Below are 21,054 nucleotides of genomic sequence, written 5' to 3' on the forward strand. Positions count from 1 at the left end.
ACGCCTTTGGGAGGCTGAGGTGAGTGGGTTGCCTGAGCCCGCGGGTTCGAGACCTGCCTGGGCAGCAAGACCTCATCTCTACAATAAATCAAAAAATCAGCTGGACATGGTAGCACATGCCTGTAATTCCGGCTACTCAGAAGGCTGAGGAGGAAGGATCGCTGGAGCCCAGCAGGAGCGGCCACTGCACTCCAGTCTGGGCGACTGAGTGAGACTCCGACTCAAAAACAAAACAAAACAAAACAAAAAAAAGAGCTGGGGTCTTTAAGAGGTGATTAGGTCATGAAGGCTCTCCTCTCATAAATGGATTAATGCCATTACTTCCTAAGTAGGGAGAGGGTTAGTTACCTTGGGAATGTGCTCCTGATAAAAAGATAAATTCATCCCTTACTTGATCTCTATCTTGATTGCCCACTTGTCCTTCTGCCATGTCATGACACAGCATGAAAGCCCTCCTTAGATGCTGGCACCTTGTTCTTAAAGTTCACAGAATCCAGAACCATAAGCCAAATAATCTTCTATTCTTTGTAAATAACCCAGTCTGTGGTATCCTATTATAGCAGCAGAAAACAGACTAAGATGCTATGTATTGTTATTATCCTCATGTTACGTAGAAAAGCTGAAGCACAAGAAGATAAAGAACTCTTCCTAAAGTCATAGTCACAGTTCCAAATGAAGTCAGGAGTTGAGCTCAGGTCACAAATAGAAAAGAAGCATAGTTTACATTATAAAAATGGTATTACTTATTTGTGATTTATCTTGTTTTTTTAAAGCACTTGGGATGACGAATTAGGTACTTATGATATTCATATTTAAATTTTAATAATCATATCATGTGAACTATTTAAGAACATCTTCCAGATGTCATCTTTCCTTATGCAAAATAAATACTTAATTTGTTAATAAAGAAGATTTTCCAATTAGCTTAATGATTTCAACACATTTCCTACCCTTACAAATGGCAATTCTGCTTCTCTGCAATTATGACTTAAAATTCATATCACAAGTATTATGTCGTTTTTCTTCCTCAATGTAAGATAGACAAAATTTATGTAGTATTATTAAAAGAAAACCAAATTTTCACATGACTGGATCTTCAATAGACTCTACAATTTCAAAGAATAAATTAGTACTCCTAGACTTTCATGAATCTGCAATTTTGAATAGAAAAGGTAATGGGCAAAACATTCTATTATTTGTATCCTCAGAAAGTAGAACCTTGTTTGCAATATTTTAACAGAATGAATGACCTAACATATGTTCTGATTGCAAGCAGAAAGGGAATGAAGCTCAAATAAAAATTTCCAGTCACTTTAGGAGTCACAGGTCAAATTTTGGAACTACAAAAGTGACTAGATATTGAAATAGGAAAATCACAGAAAGAAAGGAGCCATAGAAGAAAAGCCACAATGTCTCCATGCAAATTTCTGTCAAAGCTTGGCTGACTTTTAAATGTCTCTTATGTGGGGCAAGATGGTGAAGAACTTTGAGAAAAAACAGGAGGGTAAAAAGCTAGATAATTACTGGGCAGAGATTTAAACTGCTGTCTGGTACTAGTAAAAGATAATTTAGAGTTAAAATCTGCCATTTCATTATTAAAAATAAAAAGATGGGCTTTGCCCTAAGATTAAAGATCATCAAAAATAAGCAATATGCCTTAAGACTAAAGGCAATGCCAAAAAACACTTCCTAGTAATGTATATATCAAAGTCTACAAAAAACAAAGGATAGCCAAATATTTCATCATCTAGAATAAAAATAAGAAGTGATCAAAGAAATATAACAGAATCTACAGTCTTTACAACAAATTTGCCATAAAAATTTACACATAACATTAACAATAAATTACTAGACAAAAAAATGGCACATGTGATCCATATAGAGGGAAACCAGTCAACTGGAGTATACCTGATTGTGACTCAGATGTTGGAATTAGCAGATAAGAATTTTTAAATAATTATAATTAAGTCATAAGGGAAAATAGTCACAATGAGTTACAGAGTATATCCACAGAGAAATGAAAGCCATTTAAAAAAACAATTCTAGAAATTCTAAAAAACAAACAAATTCTTAAAGGAATGATATCTAAAATGAGAAATACATTGAATAGGCTTAATAGCAGATTGGAGAAAGTAGATAAAGGGTAAATGAACATGAAGATAAATTAGTATCAGTCATCTAATCTGAATGAGAGGGAACGTAAAAAAGGTCACACAGCATACTGATGTTCCCAGACTAGAGAAGAGAGAGAGAAAGAAATAATGCTCAAGAAAATCATAGCCGGGTTACCCTCTCCAAATTTTATTTAAAAAACACATAGCTGTCATTTGTAATAAATATTAATATATTTTAAAACATTTAACACATCACAAAATGCTAAAATTCATAAATGAAGAGGGAAATTTTATAAATATATAATAATGAAAAGACACACCACATATAGAATAACAATTATATGAAAATTGAATTATAAGAAATAATAAAGATTTTAGGATTAAAAAATAACCTTTTTAAAGTGCAGTAAACAACAAAGAAATATCAATGAAGAATTTTATATGCAGAAAAAATATTCTTCAAAAAAGAAGAAAAATATAAGGACATCTTAAGATAAATATATAAATACTGAGGAAATTTGTTGCTATAGACCTTCATTACAAAGAGTCTAAAGTTCTTTATATTGAAGAGAAATATTATCAGATGGAAATTTAGATTAATTCAAAGAATGAAGAATAGAAGGTAAATATTTGGGCAAATAAAGAAGACTCATATTTTGGTTTCTTGCTTTAAAAGACAATTTACTGGTTAAATCTAAAATAATAAAAATCATAATATGAAAAATTAGCATGTGAGAATCCCAGCTAAAAGAGTGAGAGGGCGTAGATGGGAGCATTATAAGCTCCTTACATTTATGATAAGTAGCATTCGTATTAATACAAAATAGAATGTGATAGAAATGGATGTCTTATTCCTAGAGCAACCACTAATAGACACACACACACACACACACACACACACACACACACACACACACACACACACATGTTTATATTAATTCAAGGTAGAATGTGATAGGAATGGATATCGTATTTCTAGAGTAACCACTAATAGATACATATGTACACACACACACACACACACACACACACACACACACACACACACACACAAAGAGAGTGAGAGAAAAATACAAGCCAGTAGAGTATGCCCACATTTTCCTCTAATCACTTATATCTTGAACAATATCGCTCCATACCTGAGCAATAAGGCAAGAAAAAAGAATAAATAACAAAAAGAAGAAATAAAACTGTTTTTATTCAAAGACCTCAAAATTGTTCATGAAAAAAAAATCGTACAGAAAATCAAATAAATTATATTACAAAGGTAGAAACAACGATTTCTATAAGCCTATGATAATTACTAAATTGAGGAATTGGCATAAAGGGAAATAGATCCATGAAAGTGAGTATGAGTCTAAAAATACATCCAACCATATATGGTCTTTTTTTTTTTCAACAAAGTCACCAAGGACATTCAATGGATTTTTTAAAAAGCCCCTATACTAAATGATGCTATAGTGAGTAGTTATGTGCATAGTAATTAGACATCTTGATCCCTACCATATACCATAAAAATTTAATTCAAATATATCACAGATCTAAAGGTAAAAGTTAAAGCTCTAAAAATTCCAAAAGAGGTCCTATGAGAATATCTTTCAGAGTTTTTGCTATGAACTGAGGGACTCATTTAAAATACATATATCTGATAAAGAATTCATCTCCAGAGTCCTGAAATAATTCCAATAAATCAATTAGGCAAACAACCCAATAAAAAGTAGGGAAGAGCTTGAATAGACAGTTCATTAAAGCAAATATACCATTGAAAAGCTGTTTGGTATAGTTAGTTATTAGGGAAATAATACTGCAAAGTGACCATGCTTTCCCTACATTAGAATGGATAAAATTGTTACTGTCCCACACTGATCTTTGTCTCTCTGCCATCTCACATACCTCTCCTTTCAGGAAAACAAGGAACTATTCAAGTGTCCCTCTAGGGTCACTTTATGCATATCTAGACATATAAAATATATAGTTGTTTTTTCCTTTGTGATATAAATATTAACATACAGCATATCCTATTATGTATGCTGATTTATTTGGAAGTTTGTTCATATCAGTATATAAAGAGATTATACATTGTATTTATAATACTGACATGTTTCATTTAGAAGTTTAGTTTAGCACTATTAAAAATCATGGAGTCATATGGTTAAAATCTTCACTATCAAAGAATTGAGTTATTTCTCTACCACAACATTTCTCTATTGAAGCATCACATTACATGAACAATACATGAACAATATAATAGTAAATTTAAGGCAAAAGTTAACAGGTAATGATACTATTGCTTTTGTACTGTGTATGCTCAGCTAACATCCAAATAACAATTAATATCTCAAAAAACTACTTAAAACATTCCACAGTTGTTAAGTTTAAAAGTTGTATTAAATAAAAATCTACTACCCTTAAGAAAATTCACATAGAAAGAATATAACTGAATATGTCCTGTGAATACTTTAGATTAATGAACAATAAGCAAACAAAAGTGCTATCATAAAAATCAAGTAACAGAGTAGTTTCTAGCCAAATGTTTTGTAACTTTCAAAAAAAGAGGATGAGAGTAGGCTCTGTTGTTTCTTCATCAAAATAGCCCAAAAGTAAACAGGAAGTATCAATAAACTAGTATGCCTTATGACCTAATTTTCTGTCAAATACTATCTTACAAAAACAGTTTTAGTTTTTTTTTCCTTCCTGTTATCTTAATGTGATTGATTCAAAGAGAACTAAATCACCTTGACTTAAAAAAAAATCAGTATGTCCTTAAGACCAGACTCCCCTTATAGTGAGAACTGATCTTTATGGATGTTAGGAGACTTGGAAACAACTGTAAGAATCAAACTTCTCTTCAGGCATGTACAACATTGTCACATTTATAGCTCACATATAGCATCTGTGAATGGAGAGCCAAGTATGATGCCTGATATTGACCAGTGCTCTAATGGCTTAAAGGTGTTAACACATTTTACAGTACAGGTACAAATAAAGTATTTTTTAGACTAAAGGCCATTGTTTGCAATTTATATTTTTTACTTTAATCTGTGGACTAACTTTTCATTGTAAAAGTAGGACAAGCACATAATAAAAATAAGTTTTTTAAAAAAATGGTTAACTCTTCATTGTAGTTCTCTATTTCATTTGTCCCTCTCTCCAGATGCAGTCACTGAATCCAATCTCAGGGCTCTCCTTCCTGAACAATACTATCATTTGTCAAAAAAAAAAAAAAATGGTTGTATACTATATATAATAAGTGAATGTAATTACACAGTTATGAAGGATCTCAGAAATGTATTCAGAACTAATAATACAATTTAAAACTCCAAGATCCAAACCATAACTTCAGAAAGTGTGTTCTTGCCCCCATGCAGCTCAATTGTAGTTACTAAACATAGGAGAGTATTTTGAAATGCATAAGGCACACACAAGTGAGAGGTTCTAAGCACTGCTTTTGAACTGGAAATGAAGCCACCTGGAGGTTCTGAGCTTAAAAGGAGTACATCTCACCAGTGACTTTTCTCCACTCTCTCATTACTTCATGAAATGGAACTCAAGCCCTGGCTCATGGCCCTATTGGAGGGACACAGGAAAAGGTGGAAGTGACTGAGGCACCATTGTTCTGTTTCCAAACTAATACCTGCCTCAACATGTGGCATGACCTGGAGCAGAGCTGCTATAAAATGTAATTCTCCTTTAACCCCTCCACGTAAATCATCAGAAACCTTCTCTCCACCGATTTAAACAAATTTGGTCTTTGACCTCTGGAGTCAGAATTGGCCACAACAACTCTTTCAGATGGCTGTAGTATTGAGTGTTTGATGTATGTCAACTATCATAAAACACAATTCCATTTCACGACAGATCTTCAAATAATGTCAGGTATGTCCAAAGTTAGGGTAACAGTCTCTTTATTCTGAGTAAATCAGTAGCATAAAATACTGCACATTGATGAAATAATACACTTTGTTGTATCAAGATTTCACATCTAATGCAGCTGTGATTTGTAGTGTTGTTCAGCCAGTTGCAACACCTGTCAACGTACTTCCGATAGTAACTTCAAAAGGCTTCCAATAAATGCCAAATGCTTAAAAGCATGCTAGGGTGTATAAGTAAGAATTTTTCTGGATCTGTGATTTTATATTTAGCAATGAGATTAGTATAAAAGCTCATAAACCAATCCGTTGCTTAATGATCTATCTGCAAACATTCAAGTCTGATAATTTGAGGTGCCACAGGAGACCCCAAAGTTATATTTGTTCAGTTTTCTGGGGGAAAACCCCCAAACAATATATTGATATACTATATTAAACAACGTTAAATAAAACATAAACTCTATAGTTAAAGCAAGTTTTCCAATCAAAATTTATTTTCCTGATTTCTATAAACATTAAATTTTTTTTTCAAAAAAAGTTTCAAGGAGCTCCAACAGATATATATATATATATATATATATATATGACATACATATAGAAATATATAGAGAGAAATGAATTTCAACATCTCTTGGTAAGTAATGTTTAATAAACTGTAATACAGGAAGATATTGTATTGAATATAATATTAAAATGTTTTGGTACTTAATAGTTCAAAAAATTGTTTTATTTAATTGAGACCAACTGGTCTCATTGCTTCTTATAAACTTTGCAATATATATTCAGTAAAAAGGAATAAAAATGAACAGATGTTTCTCCTTAAAAAAGGCAGACAAAGATTTTTCTTACACAATAAATCAACTGCTGGTGGATTTCCAGGACATTGCCTCAGGCTAACTATTTAGGTATAAAACTTTAAAAAATAAAATAAAGATTTACCTCTGTATGAATCCAGAATTGGTAGAGAAGATTGAATTGAAGATGAACAGCATATACCGAAGGTGGTACGAAGAGGGCCAGGGGAGAGTAGAAAATCTGAAAGAGAAAAACAATTTAAAATTAATTTGCATATATGATCTCTTTATTAATTTATAATAAGCACTTTATTAACGGTTCCATATTCTGAGTGTATAGTTCTCCAACAAGTATTTTATTCTATGTACTTTCTCGCCATGTTTGACTTTGAAACTTTAAATTTCCACATGGCGATAAAATTGCAAACATATTAGAGCTAAGTCAACTGGATTTCTATTTTGCATTTAATATTGTCTAGTTAAATATCATATGTTGGTGTTATTTCCTTAATCTTGAAAGTGTTGGATGTATTTTCTAGAATTAAATATGTTTTATATATACACAAAGATACTCACTCTCTTTATGGAAAAAAAAATGTAAGACTTTGTGCCTTTCTACCTTGACAGCTTTGTATTATTACCCAGCATTTTCTATAATAAAATAAAGTTCTTATAAAGAGACCATATATTTTATTATTTTTATTTTGTTTTTATAAGGTTGATTGAAGGGGCCATATCTCCTAATTTTTTCAAAGTTATTAGGAAGTAGGTATGATATGGTACCATGATGGAAACAAATTTTAAAGGTTTGTAGAAGGAAATGCCTCTGGCTTGGAAAAATGAATTATGATTAAACCACAGAACTGGTTAGAATCAACTAATAAGCATGATCTGTTGTGTTTTTCTAATGATTTTGATCCCCCAAGAGTGGTTTCATGTTAGAAGAAAACTTTTTATTAAATGAAAACTAAATAACCAAATAAGAGTAAAATGAACCTGACTTCCACCTCATATTTCTGATTTTATAAAGTTTACACTGCTTAAAGACAAAATATTTTATACAATTTCTTCTGAATATTATACTTTTATTTTAAAATTATTTAAAGGTCTTGTTCTCAGTTAGGCTACAAGTTATTTCAGAGATTTTTAGTTATAATTATATGCATTCAAAATTGAACATTACTCTTCTAGTTTTTGCTTTTAAACTTAAGTCATAAAAGTAATCTCAATTGTCATCCCAAGCAGCAGGATCAGTTCTGTTATTTATACATTTATAATTAAGCAATAGATTTTAGCAAACAACAAAAGAATACTGGGCTCTTATTCAAGAGATTAATTTTTAATCTGCGGGTCCACTACTGAATCCCTCTGTGCTAGTCACAAAGTTCTTACACTTCTTTAGGTTTCAGTTACCTCAAATTAATGGAGAAGGGAAAAGCCATTTGAAATCTAGCCATCCTTTTTTATTAAAAATAAAGTCTGTGATACTATAATTTTGCTTTGTAATATATCAAAATATTTTTCTTCCAGTAGATTAACAGCAAATTTGTAAAATATATATGACCTAAAGATCCTTTAAGTTAAGCGATATTGTAGAATCTCTTCTTTGAGATGTGAGAAAAATGTGAAACAAGTTATTTTGGATCCCTATGAAGTAGTTCTGTTTGGATAGACCTTGCTTAGCAGCTCAATATTTATAGTTCACTATAATTTCCCAAAGTGTGGAGAAGTCGCCCCTTGAGAAAACAACAACTGTTATGGAAAAGGTGGTTCTATGGTCAAATAAGTGTGAAGTGATGAGTTTAAAAAGTGAAGTTTCTTTCACACAGGACTTTTCAGAGCCTTTACATGCCAATGTAAATCACAAGTCTATTAGCCTGTAGAATACTTTCTTGATAAGTTTTCCATAGGATTAGATTTCATAGAAACCCATCTTATGTAACAATGTGCTAAATCTTACAAATCAGTAAATATAATGATGAGCTGACAGATGAAAAAAAGAGCTCTCCATGAATTCCAAAAATCACATTACTAACAACAAAAAAAATAGGTCAGGAAAAAAGTCACATGAATCACATGAGTGATAATTTCTTATGATGAATACAGAGCTATAAACATAATGTAATAATACTATCAAGGTTCTTATTTTTACAATTTAAAGCAACTTAGTAAATATGTTTCAGGTATGAGAATTCTTATTTTTCTTCTTTACCTCCAATCTTTGTATTTTCCAATCTTCTACAGATTTTAAAACCAATTTAAACACTACTTCTATCATAAGTCCTTAATGGTACTAACTTGAATGAAGAAATTCTCCTTCTTCAACCCAGAGTAAGTCTTAGTACCTGAGTCAGGGACATTAAACTGTTTACAAAATAAATTCATCTCTACCAAGCATCTAAATTCATGTTATTCTGACTCCAAGGCTCTTTAGCCTTAAGTTACACTTTCTACCCTGTTATTTTATTATATTATGATAGAAGTCATATACAATAGGACTACAAATAGAGAGAAAAGAACACAGATCGATCTATCTATCTATCTCTCTCTCTCTCTCTCTCTATATATATATATATATATAAGATGGCGATAAAATTGCAAACATATTAGAGCTAAGTCAACTGGATTTCTATTTTGCATTTAATATTGTCTAGTTAAATATCATATGTTGGTGTTATTTCCTTAATCTTGAAAGTGTTGGATGTATTTTCTAGAATTAAATATGTTTTATATATACACAAAGATACTCACTCTCTTTATGGAAAAAAAAATGTAAGACTTTGTGCCTTTCTACCTTGACAGCTTTGTATTATTACCCAGCATTTTCTCTCTCTCTATATATATATATATAGAGAGAGAGAGAGAGAGAGATATCTGAGGAAAGAATGAGGATAAGCCTGGAGATTTTCTTAGGCTAACAGATAGAAGGTGAGTGAATTTTATTCTGTTACTAAGTGAATGGGAGCCAGCAGAGGGTTGTGTGAGATCATATTATGAACCAAAAAACAGCATAGCATTTAGGGGGAACTGCAAGCATTTTGGCATTACTTAAAGCATGGGAGAATAGTGTGGCAAGAAATCTTGCCCTACCATGAGATTTCTGAATAGAAATCCCTGAACCTTCTGGCACTGCTACAGCAACATGTTAGCTTGTGCACATGGAGGAGCATGCATTTTTCTAAAGAAACAATTTATAGTTTTCATTACAGTCTCCAGTGGGTCTCTGACTAGCCATAGCTGAAACAAAAAAATTATATATATATTCCATTAGTGGTCAAATCAGACAGGAAAACTTTTGGGGGCCATTTTAAGAGGATTGACCATAAGAGAACAATTAACATCTTTTTAAGAATGTAAGAAATCCAAAATATAAAAGTCTATTTGGAGCCCAGTGAAAAGTGATGCATATTTAATGACAGTGGCAGACATGGAGATGGAGAGGTAGATTACATACAACAAATCTAAGGATTTGGTAACCACTCGCACCTAGGAGTTGAGAGGGGTAGAGCAGTGTCAGAAAACGCTCAAGTTTATGGTTTGTATATTAGGGAATATCGTTCACCAAGACAGGGTGCAGAAGGAAGAATAGGTTGTAAAGTTCAACTTTGAGAGTTCTGTGTTGAAGTCCATGAGGTATAACCCAAGGAAACTATTGTATAAAGTCAGAAAGGCATGTATGGAATTAGACCTCAGGAAATCAGGAACTGTCTGGGTCGAACTTACTTATACTGGTGTCATGAAAATATTGATTGTATTTGAACTGACAGATGTGTCCACAGTGGGAAGATAACAGCCAAGGATGCAATTCCATGGGCAGTCAGAAAACGAAATGGTAGCAAATTAGGCTGAAACAAGACAGTCATGGAAATGGAAAAGATCCAGTGGTTAGCATTACCAGAGACAATGAGAAATTTTTTAAAAGGAGAGACTAGAAGACTATCATTGAGTGTCCAAGTAAGACAAGAAGTCAAGTAAGCAAACAAAAAACAGTTACACTGGATTTGCAGGCATGGCTCAGCACAGCAGTAGGTCTGGTATCCAGATCTCAAACTAACTCAGGACGGTAAGTTTATGAATCATCCAGAAGAGGTAATAAAATGGAGGAAGGAGTTGTTACTGTGTTTCCCTGAGAACAAGAAAGGAGGTAGCTGGAAGTATTTCTTGAAAAAAACAATAGATGAAGGAGGAGATCGTACTTGTTTCTTCTTTTAATGTAAGAGACATTCAGAAGCAGCCAGTTGAGAGGAAGAGACAAATGCCAAAAGTAGTTGAGTGGACAAAGTCCAAGAGAGAAAACCATAATAACAGCAATGACATCAACCTAAAGATTAGACCTGGTGAAAGGAGGTGAACATTTTCTATAAAACTAGAGGTAAGTTTTATAGACATTCACTTGTGAATTCTTGACTCTTAATTGAAGATATGTGAACAGGATGTCAGAAAACTGGAAAAACTCACATTTCCCTGTGAAACTTTAAATGTGTTTAAGAGGCAGCAGAGGAGAAGATATCTTGAGAAAACTGAAATTCTAGAAAGGCTTCTCCAAGGTGGAAAGGAGAAAACAGAGCAGTCTCATGTTTACGGATTTGTAGACAATGTCTAGGGACCACCTGGGTGTGAAAGCCATACATAGACGGGCACTAAACAGCCCAACTGGTTCGGGAGAGCACCCACAACATTCAGCAAAAACCTGGATGTGGAAGTGAAGAAGGTGGATGATTGGATTTATTTGTAGCTTGAGGTGGAGAATTTTAACAGAGGATGAAGACTGTGCTTGCCAGGGTCACGGAAATTTAGTACCTTCGGTTGAATGACGTAGAAAGTAAGACCAGGAAGTGATGACAAACAGAGAGAAAGCAGGGATGAGAGAGGAGAACAGTACACAAGTCAACTGCTAAGCAACAGAGTTAAAGATTAAGTGTATCATTACTTAAGAAAACAAACAAACACATCTGAGCTCCTGGATTCACATCTACTTTAATCGTTCAAAGTGGCTTAATTAACATGACTGTCTACATTTCTAGGATTCTTGTTTTTTATAATATTTGCTTTAGAGATAAAGCAATTTTGTAAAAAAGAAAATTCTCTTCAGAACTGAGAAACTAATGATTGAAGAATCAGGGAGTATTGCCATATTCCTTCAGTCTATGATTGGTAATGATACAGAACAAAATCCTCTGACTACAGATAAAAGAACTGATCTCTGTCCTTAAGACATATCAAAGTAAATTTTGTGTTTGGAGTGTTTATGTTTCTACATAGACAGTCATTATCTTTACATAACCTAGGCCTATATTTCTGGACCTGTCTATGTTCTCCCATTCAAGCACTCACTGGGAGTGACCCTGCTTAGCTTCCCAGCCCGTGGCGCATCCAGTGCCTGTGCTCCATGAAGTGCCCTGGCTCTATGTTCTTACCCATTTCCCTTTCCCCTCATTCTACCTTCTCTTATACCCTATATTTTAGACACACTCATACTGTTAGGGGTTGAATTGTACCCCTCCAAAAGATATGTGAGATCATGGTGTCCAGTAACTCAGAATGTGACCTTATTTGGAAATATTGTCTTTACAGGAGTAATCAAGTTAAAATTAGTTAATTGGGGTAGGCCCTAATCCAATACCACCATTGTCCTTATAAAAAGGGGAAATTTAAACAGAGAGGAAAACATAGGCATAGAAAGAATGCCAGGTGGAGATGAAAGCTGAGACAACAGTAAAACCCCTGCAAGTCAAGTAATGCCCAAAATGCAAACCACCATCATCTAAGTGACAGGCATAACTGATTCTCCCTCACAGCCCTTGGAAGGATCTAACCCAGTTAACACCCTGATGTCAGGCTTCCAGCTTCTAGAACTATAAGGTAATGAATTTCTGTTGTTCTAAGATATCCAATTTTTGTTATTTTGTAACAGCAGTCCAGGAAACTAATACACATAGCATACATTTGATTTACTATTCCCTAACTTGATTATATTATTCTACAATTTTGTGTTTTCAACAGACATTGTCCTTCAACATAATATTCCATCTACAGCCTCCTCCATGGCAAAAATTTACTCTTCTTTCAAATTTGGCTCATGCATTATTTCTTTTGTAAAGTGTCTCCTGACCTACAGCAGTTCTCAGTGCAGATTCATCCCTCTAAAAACTAACACATTAGTAAAAGTGGGTGTTTTCTTACCTGATTGCCTCAAAGGAAAGCAATCACCTAGAGATTTCAAGCCCATTTCTTACTTATCTTTTATATCTCCAACCTCTGCCAGCATGATTGGCCCTCCTAGTCAAGTACATATGTGGAAAAATGAGTAGATAAACTATCAAAACAAGAGCAACAACATGTGAAGGAGGTTGAATGTTTTAGTCATATTGTACATATGTGACAATAAGATACTGCAGCTTTACATAAAACTCACTTTGCTTCCCCTTGTATATTCTTCAGTACAAGAATTGAAAATGATTATTACATTTCTGTAAAAGAAAATACTGAAAATTCAAGAATAATTTTATTTTTACCTAATTTCAAAATGGCTTTGGATTATCTGGTTAACCATAGAATAATTCCATTTTCCTGATTTATGCTAGAATTGAGTCTCTGAAACTAGTAAAGAGTAAAACCGTCAAAAGATCTTTAATTCATGGACATAAATTTTGTCTCATTTGTCATTTTTAAATGGTGGTTGAGGATGGTAAAGAGATATTTGGGGTCCTGAGACAAGGGTCTGAGAGAAGTTTTGTTTCTTTACTTCATGGGGGTTTAAGGCATGCTTTCCTTCTGTGACAGAGTTATGAGTATTTTATCCCCAGTGCATTCTAATACATTACATCAAAGTTGTTAGTTTCTTATATCTTTGTTTGTTCACATTTGTCTTTATATAACACCAACTCCTGCCTATTGAAAAACAGTCTTTGCTTATGAAGTTTGGCAGGGAATACAGTGTAATAAAAGATCTGAGATTTCACTAAGTTTTCTCTGCAGTCTTATATGTAATATAAAAACAAGATCATACATAACAATCATTCTTGATATATTTCAGACCTTCCACATTCATTATTTAAAGTGATCTTCAAGAAAAATGTGAGAAGGCAGAGCAAATATTGAGTCTGTTTCATGTACAAAAATCACAGAGACTTAAACATTAATTGATTGGCTCAGACTGGCAAAGGTGGTTAATAACTAAATTAGGGTGGGACCCAGATTTCTTTATTTTGAGGCAGTTGCTCTTTGCTGTTTTCTAAATATAATATGTATGTTTTAAAAACTATCATGCTTAAAAGCAATTAGTATCATCTATTACATATTCTCTAATTTTGCTTCAGCAATAATGGTTTTAATAGAGGATTTTATAATTTGATGCTAAAACTATATTTCTTTCCTCTGATGCTGGGTATAATTTACCTTTTTTAAGATTGTGAATATGTTATTAATATATTTTACTAATTCTTACAAAACTAATTTCAATACCAACCTAGAGAATAAAACAATTTTAAAGGTTGAGAGACATGACAAATTTTTTTCTAAATACTCATCCTAGTTATTAAAACTAAGTGCATTATCATTAATTTACTATGCTTTTGAGAGAAATACTCAGGTCTTTGAAGGTAGATATTTTATTATTTTCTATTCAACATCAGCTTCATATGTGAAACAAATAAGTTAAAAATATTTTTATTGCAAAAGGTAAGTAAATTATATATCCTACACTCTAGTTTTTGGAAAGTCTATTAAATAAAAATAGACTTTAAATGAATGACAAATTTAAATTATGTCATGCTATGCCTTTACCTGTTTTTCGTTGGTCTTACTCTAGTTAATTCTATAGAGTATGTTCATTGTCACATTTATTTGAACTATAAGGCTTTTATTTCACTCATTTATGTGACATGTATTTGTTAAACCCTGACTCTGCAGTAGGCATTTCATATATACTAGATATACAGCGGTAAAAAATACTCATTTCTGTCAAGGTTTATAGGCTGGCATAAATTAAACTAATAAAAAAGTGTTATAGTACTGCAATAGATAAATGCAAGGGTTTTGTGGGACCCTACCAAAAACACCCAAAACAACAAACAACAAAAGACCTGGACAAAGTTAGAAAGGCATCTGAGAGAAAGGAGAGGAATAAAGTACATAAATCTTGAGGGATATAATGATCAGAGGAAAAGGAAAAATAATTTTTCAGACAGAGGTAATGACATATACAAAGAAGTGTCAAGCCATTATGGCATGCTGGATTGAGAGACGTGAATGTTAATGGGTAAACTGGAGATGGGATTGCAGTAGGGTGTGTGGAAGATGAAACGGAAGACAGAACTTTTGACTCTCTCTGCATATGATAAGAAGTCTATTACATTCCTTTCTCAAAACTATAGAGGGCTTAAGGTTACTCATAGTAGTGCTCTTGGAAAACAACAGTAAGTAATGTTTAAGGATTCAGAATGGAAAAATAAAGAGTTCCTTAAGAACAATGGCCAAATAAAAACAGCACTGGCTGATAGATTGTTCTTTATGATAATGTCTATTGTTGATGGTTCATTGTTTTTTTTCTAGAGTAGATGTATAATCTACAGTGGCTCTGAGTATGCAAATGTACATATATACATGTAGGTGTTTTTAATAAGCTACTGTATTTATTTTGTAATAGTTTGATATTTTGAGAAGCATTGCAATGATAACACAAGGTTGTCATATACCCTTCACCAAGTTTTACCTGTTATTAACACATCACTATGTTGCATTTGTCGCAACTAAGAAACCCACATTGGTACATCAATATTCACTAAGCACCACAATTTATTTGATTTCACTGGTTTTATTTATTTATTTATTTATTGCTTTTTTATTTGTTTTGCCTTGTTTTCCTTTCCAATATCCTCTGTTTGTTTAAGAATACCATTCAGGATCCTAAAGCATACACTTTACATCTTTCATACTCATCTTTTAGCCTTCTCTGACCTGCAACAATTTCTCAGATGATCTTTGTGTTTTATGACATTTACAGCTTTGAGGAGTACTGGTTATGTATTTTGTAAAATGTCCCCCAATTTGGGTTTGTCATGTATATTATCCTGTGGTTATAGTAGGGTTGTGGTTTGGGGGATGAAGCCAGGTGTGGTGATGCATGCCTGAAGTTCCAGCTACTTGGAAGGCTGAGGTGGAAGGATCGCCTGAGCCCAGCAGGTTGAGGTTGGGGTGGTTGTGAGCATGCCACTGCCCTATAGCCTAGGTGACAGAGTGAGATTCCTACTCTTAAAAAAAAAAAGGAATTGTAGAACTCAGGTATTTTAAATATAAAATTAATGAAATGTTAAACTTAACACTATTATCATTCTTTTATTTTTTCTTCTTTCTTGTCTTTCTTCCTTCCTCTCTCCATCCCTCCCTTCCTTCCTTCCTTCCTTTCTTTCATCTGAGCCAGGGTCTTGCTTTGATGCACAAGCTAGAGTGCAATGGCACAATCTTGGCTCACTGTAAACTCGAACTCCTGGGCTCAAGAGGTTCTCCCACCTCAGTCTCCCAAGTAGCTTGGACTACAGGTGTGAGTCACCACACCTAGCTAACTTTTATTTTATTTTTTTAGAAACAGAGTGTCCTTCTGTTGCCCAGGCTGTTCTCAAATTTCTGGCCTCAAGTAATTTTTCGTCCTGACCCTCCCATAGTGTTGGGCTTACATGCAAGAACCACTGCACCTGACTGAGACTATCATTCATAAGGCATTATATTAAGATGTGTAATCAAAGATTAAAGTGGCATGTAAAATCACAATTGCAGTATATAGTAAATAAGTCTTATTTAAAATGGTACTCTATCAATTGCAGCTCCTTTCGGATGGGTAATAATATAGTTAGAAATTATAGAAAGTTGAATTCTCATCTTTAACTTCTTTAAGTGAAAGGTATGCTACCCTCATTTTTGTAGTAGGAAAGAAACACATTCTGAACTTAATTTCACTTTTCATTTCACAAATAAATTTTCTTTTCAAAGACATGACCCATTTATTATTTGTTCTAAAATATATAGCTAATTTGGCAACAGTCAAATTACAGGCCTTAGTTAACAATGCTGTTGAGGAGAATCTCACAAACAACTCAACAAAAATGAAGAGACTGAAGTCTGCTCTTTGATGTGAGTGTCTGGAAAGACTTACAGACTGTTAACCACCACAGACCCTCTCATTATAGTCTATGAGACTTAGAAATGCTAGTCTAGATTCCAGGCTACTTAATAATCCTTACCTTTTGTTTCCCACCATGCAATTTCCCTCAGATACCCTCAAAAAATACTTGGCTGTTTCTCATGCATTCCAGATGCTCCTTTCCTTATTCACCACATTTTCTTCATGGTATGAGATTGTAAAGGCAAATTATTCTGGCAATATGACAGGCTTGAAGTGGAATTGTTCAATCGAGGAAAAGGAGACTTTTAGGGGTGAGGAATACATTCAAGGTCTTAAATGTGACCGTGGGTTCACAGGTATATGCACATGCCAAAATGTATCAAATGTTATACTTTAAGAATATGCATCTTACTCTGTCAATAGCAACTCAATAAATCTGTCCTCTCCCTCAAAGACAAAGCTTTGCAAGAAAAGGCATTTTATTTTATTTATTTGAGTCAGAGTTTTACTCTGTTGTCCAGACTGAAGTGCTGGAGTGTATGTTCATGGTTCACTACAGGTGTATAAATTATAAATAAATAAATAATGAGATGAGGCAATCATTCTGCCTAAGCCTCCTGAATAGCTGGGACTATAGGTGCACACAACTCTGCCACTATGGCTGGCTAATTTTTTTGTTTTTTTGTAGAGACAAAGTCTCGCTATGTTGTTGAGGCTGGTTCAAACTCCTGGGCTCAAGCAGTCCTGCCTCGGTCTCCCAACGTGCTGATATTATAGGTGTGAGTCATCATGCCTAGACCTGGGTTCTATTGATCCTAAGACATCTAGTCTCAAGTATTTGACTTTGTCACTTACTAGCTGTGCAATTAATCCCTCTGATTTTCATTTCCATGATAATGATAATACTTGATCTAGAGACAGATTTATGAGGTTCAAAGGAGAAAACACAAGTAAAAAACAATAAGGAGGCACATCAAAGAGGATTTAGAATACAAAGATGAAGATCAGGAGCCCTGAAACCAGTCCACATGGATTCAAGTTCTACTCCTCCCTTTATTAGTTGTGTGACTGAACTACAGACTCAGTGTTATTGTTTTAAAATGAGAGTTATAATAGTTCCTGTGTGTCGATGTTATTGTGACGATGAAGTGAGTTAACAAAGAGAGAGGTCTTAGAAGATTGTCTGGTACATAGAAAATACTCATTAAATGGTGTCTAATAAAGGTGTCTTGCAAACTATGTTGAATCACGCAAATGTTTGATCATGATAATTTATAGTTAGAATATATTTATTGATTTTCCACATTAATAACTCTGACTTTCTTAGCTTACTGTTTAACATGCATTTCAGTATCACGTATTTTGATAGTCACAAAGAGCTAAGCAAGGGTGTTCACAGAAAAAGGTTGCCCAGTGCATCAAGTGCATCGGGGGTTGCCCAGCAAGTCAGAATTAGAGATTAGACCTCATATTCATTATTCTTTCACCTGCTCTTCTGAGAATATTTAAGAGGCAAACATTTTGTTGAGGATGATACTAATTGCTCTGATACGGCAAAAATTAATGAATTCAAGTAGATTTTAATTGGGAAATTTTTTTAATGGCTTTTAAGTTTCTAATGAAATCTTTGTTTACATAAATTTGAATTGAGGTACCTTAGACAAACATCACCTTGCTAAGTGACAGTAAATAAAAAAATAACCAACCACTTTCTCACATTGCTATGTATTTCTGTGTATGTTGAGTATTGGGATCAAATAAAGACTTCTGGAAAACAACATTTGCTTCATAAGTGGCCTTACAGAGGCGAAATAAATATTTTAGTGTCTGGTCTTACAGAGGAGAAAGAAGCATTTTAGCCAAACACCTCCTATTAGTTTTTCAGAGAAAATAGAAACAGCTGAGACTTGAAAAACAAATTACAGTATCACATTTATCCCATTTCATACAACTTACCCAGGAAGTGTATATCTGCAAGACAGATTGTCTCAGCGCTGTGGATAAGTTATAGTCTTCAGAACTGTGGTGTGTTTGGTGTCCAGCCCACATAATATTAACCTCTGCAAAACACATAATTTGAAAGGAGCCATAAGGATAAGAACAAAGCAATTTCCATTTTCAGTTATGCATGCTGCTCTGTTGAGGAAGAAAAATCTGGAACATCTCTGTAAAAGTTAATACAATGATAATTAAAATAAGCCACCCGAAATCATTTAGGAAGCAGGAGGTATATAAATTATCAATAAATAAATAATGGAACCATAGCCAATAAATATATATAGTGTATATTATACAATTAAATGCCTCCAGCAAACTGAAATGACTTCCAAAATTTGCACTTTGCTAACATATTACAATATGACAGATCATAAAAGCTAACTAGTAATGTTGCAACCAGGCAGTGTAGTGATGATATTTCAGTATGGGATGATGTATTTCTAATTAAAGAAAAATTATCTGATGAGAGAAATCAGTACATAAACTTTGAAATAAAATATTACATAATATTATTTCCTGATGGTTCTTTGGGAAGTCTCAAAAATCTGTTTCTTGGAATAAGAAACAAAGCATAGTAATACTTAGCTCTGAGATTTAAGCTTTGCCCTTTTCACAAGATGGCGCCGAAGGCCAAGAAGGAAGCTCCTGGCACACGTCCTGCTCCTGGCCCTCCTAAAGCCGAACCCAAAGCAAAGGCATTGAAGGTCAAGAAAGCAGTGCTGAAAGGCGTCCATAGCTACACAAAAAAAGAAGATTCGCACGTCACCCACTTTCCGGAGGCAGCCCAAATATCCGCGGAAGAGCGCTCCCAGGAGAAACAAGCTTGGCCATTATGCCTTCTTCAAGTTTCCCCTGACCACTGAGACCGCCATGAAGAAAACAGAAGACAACAACACACTCGTGTTCATCGTGGATGTTAAAGCCAACAAACACCAGATAAAACAGGCTGTGAAGAAGCTCTATGACATTGATGTTGCAAAGGTCAACAGCCTGATTAGGCCTGATGGAGAGAAGAAGGCATATGTTCGACTGGCTCCTGATTATCATGCTTTGGATGTTGCCAACAAAATTGGGATCATTTAAACAGAGTCCAGCTGGCTAATTCTAAATATATATCTTCTCACCATAAAAAAAAAAAGATTTAAGTTTTTCTTTTTTATTTACAAAAATGTATTAGTTAATAGTAACAAATTGTTTTTTCCATACCCTACCAAAGTGCATTACCATTTCTAAATTTTCCCACATAGTTGCTATTTGTGCTTATAATAAAGAAAGAACTGGATATTGCTCATTTTTATCAAACACGGTATGGGTTGCCCTCATATTGTCTTGCAATTCACACAGGCCCCCAAAACCTAGTTTTAGTTTTTTCAACAAATATGATATTGCAATGACCCTCTAAGTAGTAGAAACAGAAGAGTAAAATTTTTTTTTATTTTGTTGATATTCTTCATTTCCTACCAGAATCACAGATTAAAATGTCACATTATATTCTCTACAGTGAATATATATATATATACACATATATGTGTTTTTAGCTAAACTAACGTGTATTTAGTCTTTTGCAACAAATCTAGAAGTAGCCATGTGTTATGATCATCATATCCTTGCTAGTATAGATTAGAACTGAAATATTTTAGGTGTGAATATATGGGAACTGAAGAGTGGACCTAAAATTGGAAATAACAGGTTAAGGGTCTTTGCAGTAACCATATATTCATACTGAAATATGAGCAGGGACTCCTCAAAAAACGGAATTTTTTTGGAGTGTGGGTCCCTTGTAGTATATGCTTCTGCCACTAGTAAGGGTTTTAGGAACCCATTGGCATCAGTGTGCCAGCTAGCATTGTGAGACGCTGCATTCGGCTTCAGTGAATTTAGTTATTTATTTATTTATCTTAGATTCTTTCAATGTATTTGCCCTGGTGGATGATCTACACGAACAACGTGTAAGCCAAGCTGAGCGTTCACCAGTTTTTGATCAAAAATGGCATGAACCCCATGCCCCACCCTCTCTATTCACCCAGTCTTGCCCTGAGTAATATTCTTTAGTTTTCAGATTGAAAAACATCCTCAGATAGAAACATTTTGCTGATGTGGAAGAGGTGAAACAAAAAATGGCAGAAGCACTAAAAGGCATAAAAAAATGATGCATTCAA

At 33.8% G+C, this 21,054-nt stretch overlaps 1 protein-coding gene and 1 pseudogene across 2 annotated transcripts in view; one reads left to right on the plus strand and one right to left on the minus strand.

The window, feature by feature from the left end:
- AGMO (alkylglycerol monooxygenase) overlaps positions 1-21,054 on the minus strand; it is a gene marked incomplete at its 3' end in the record, with an annotated part of 205,538 nt that overhangs the window by 63,803 nt on the left and 120,681 nt on the right. The window contains exons 4-5 of the mRNA XM_021716175.1: positions 18,854-18,957; positions 6,923-7,018 (exon numbers count right to left, since the gene is read on the minus strand). Coding sequence (XP_021571850.1) covers positions 6,923-7,018; positions 18,854-18,957 — 200 coding nt within the window. The remainder of the gene's footprint in view (positions 1-6,922; positions 7,019-18,853; positions 18,958-21,054) is intronic.
- On the plus strand, positions 19,505-20,033 carry LOC103267761 (annotated as a pseudogene). Its single transcript, XR_002482385.1, has one exon. The product of XR_002482385.1 is annotated as a 60S ribosomal protein L23a pseudogene (transcript).

Source organism: Carlito syrichta, unplaced genomic scaffold, assembly GCF_000164805.1.
Source record: "Carlito syrichta isolate Samal-C Ts95f unplaced genomic scaffold, Tarsius_syrichta-2.0.1 Scaffold308239, whole genome shotgun sequence".
NCBI lineage: Eukaryota > Metazoa > Chordata > Mammalia > Primates > Tarsiidae > Carlito > Carlito syrichta.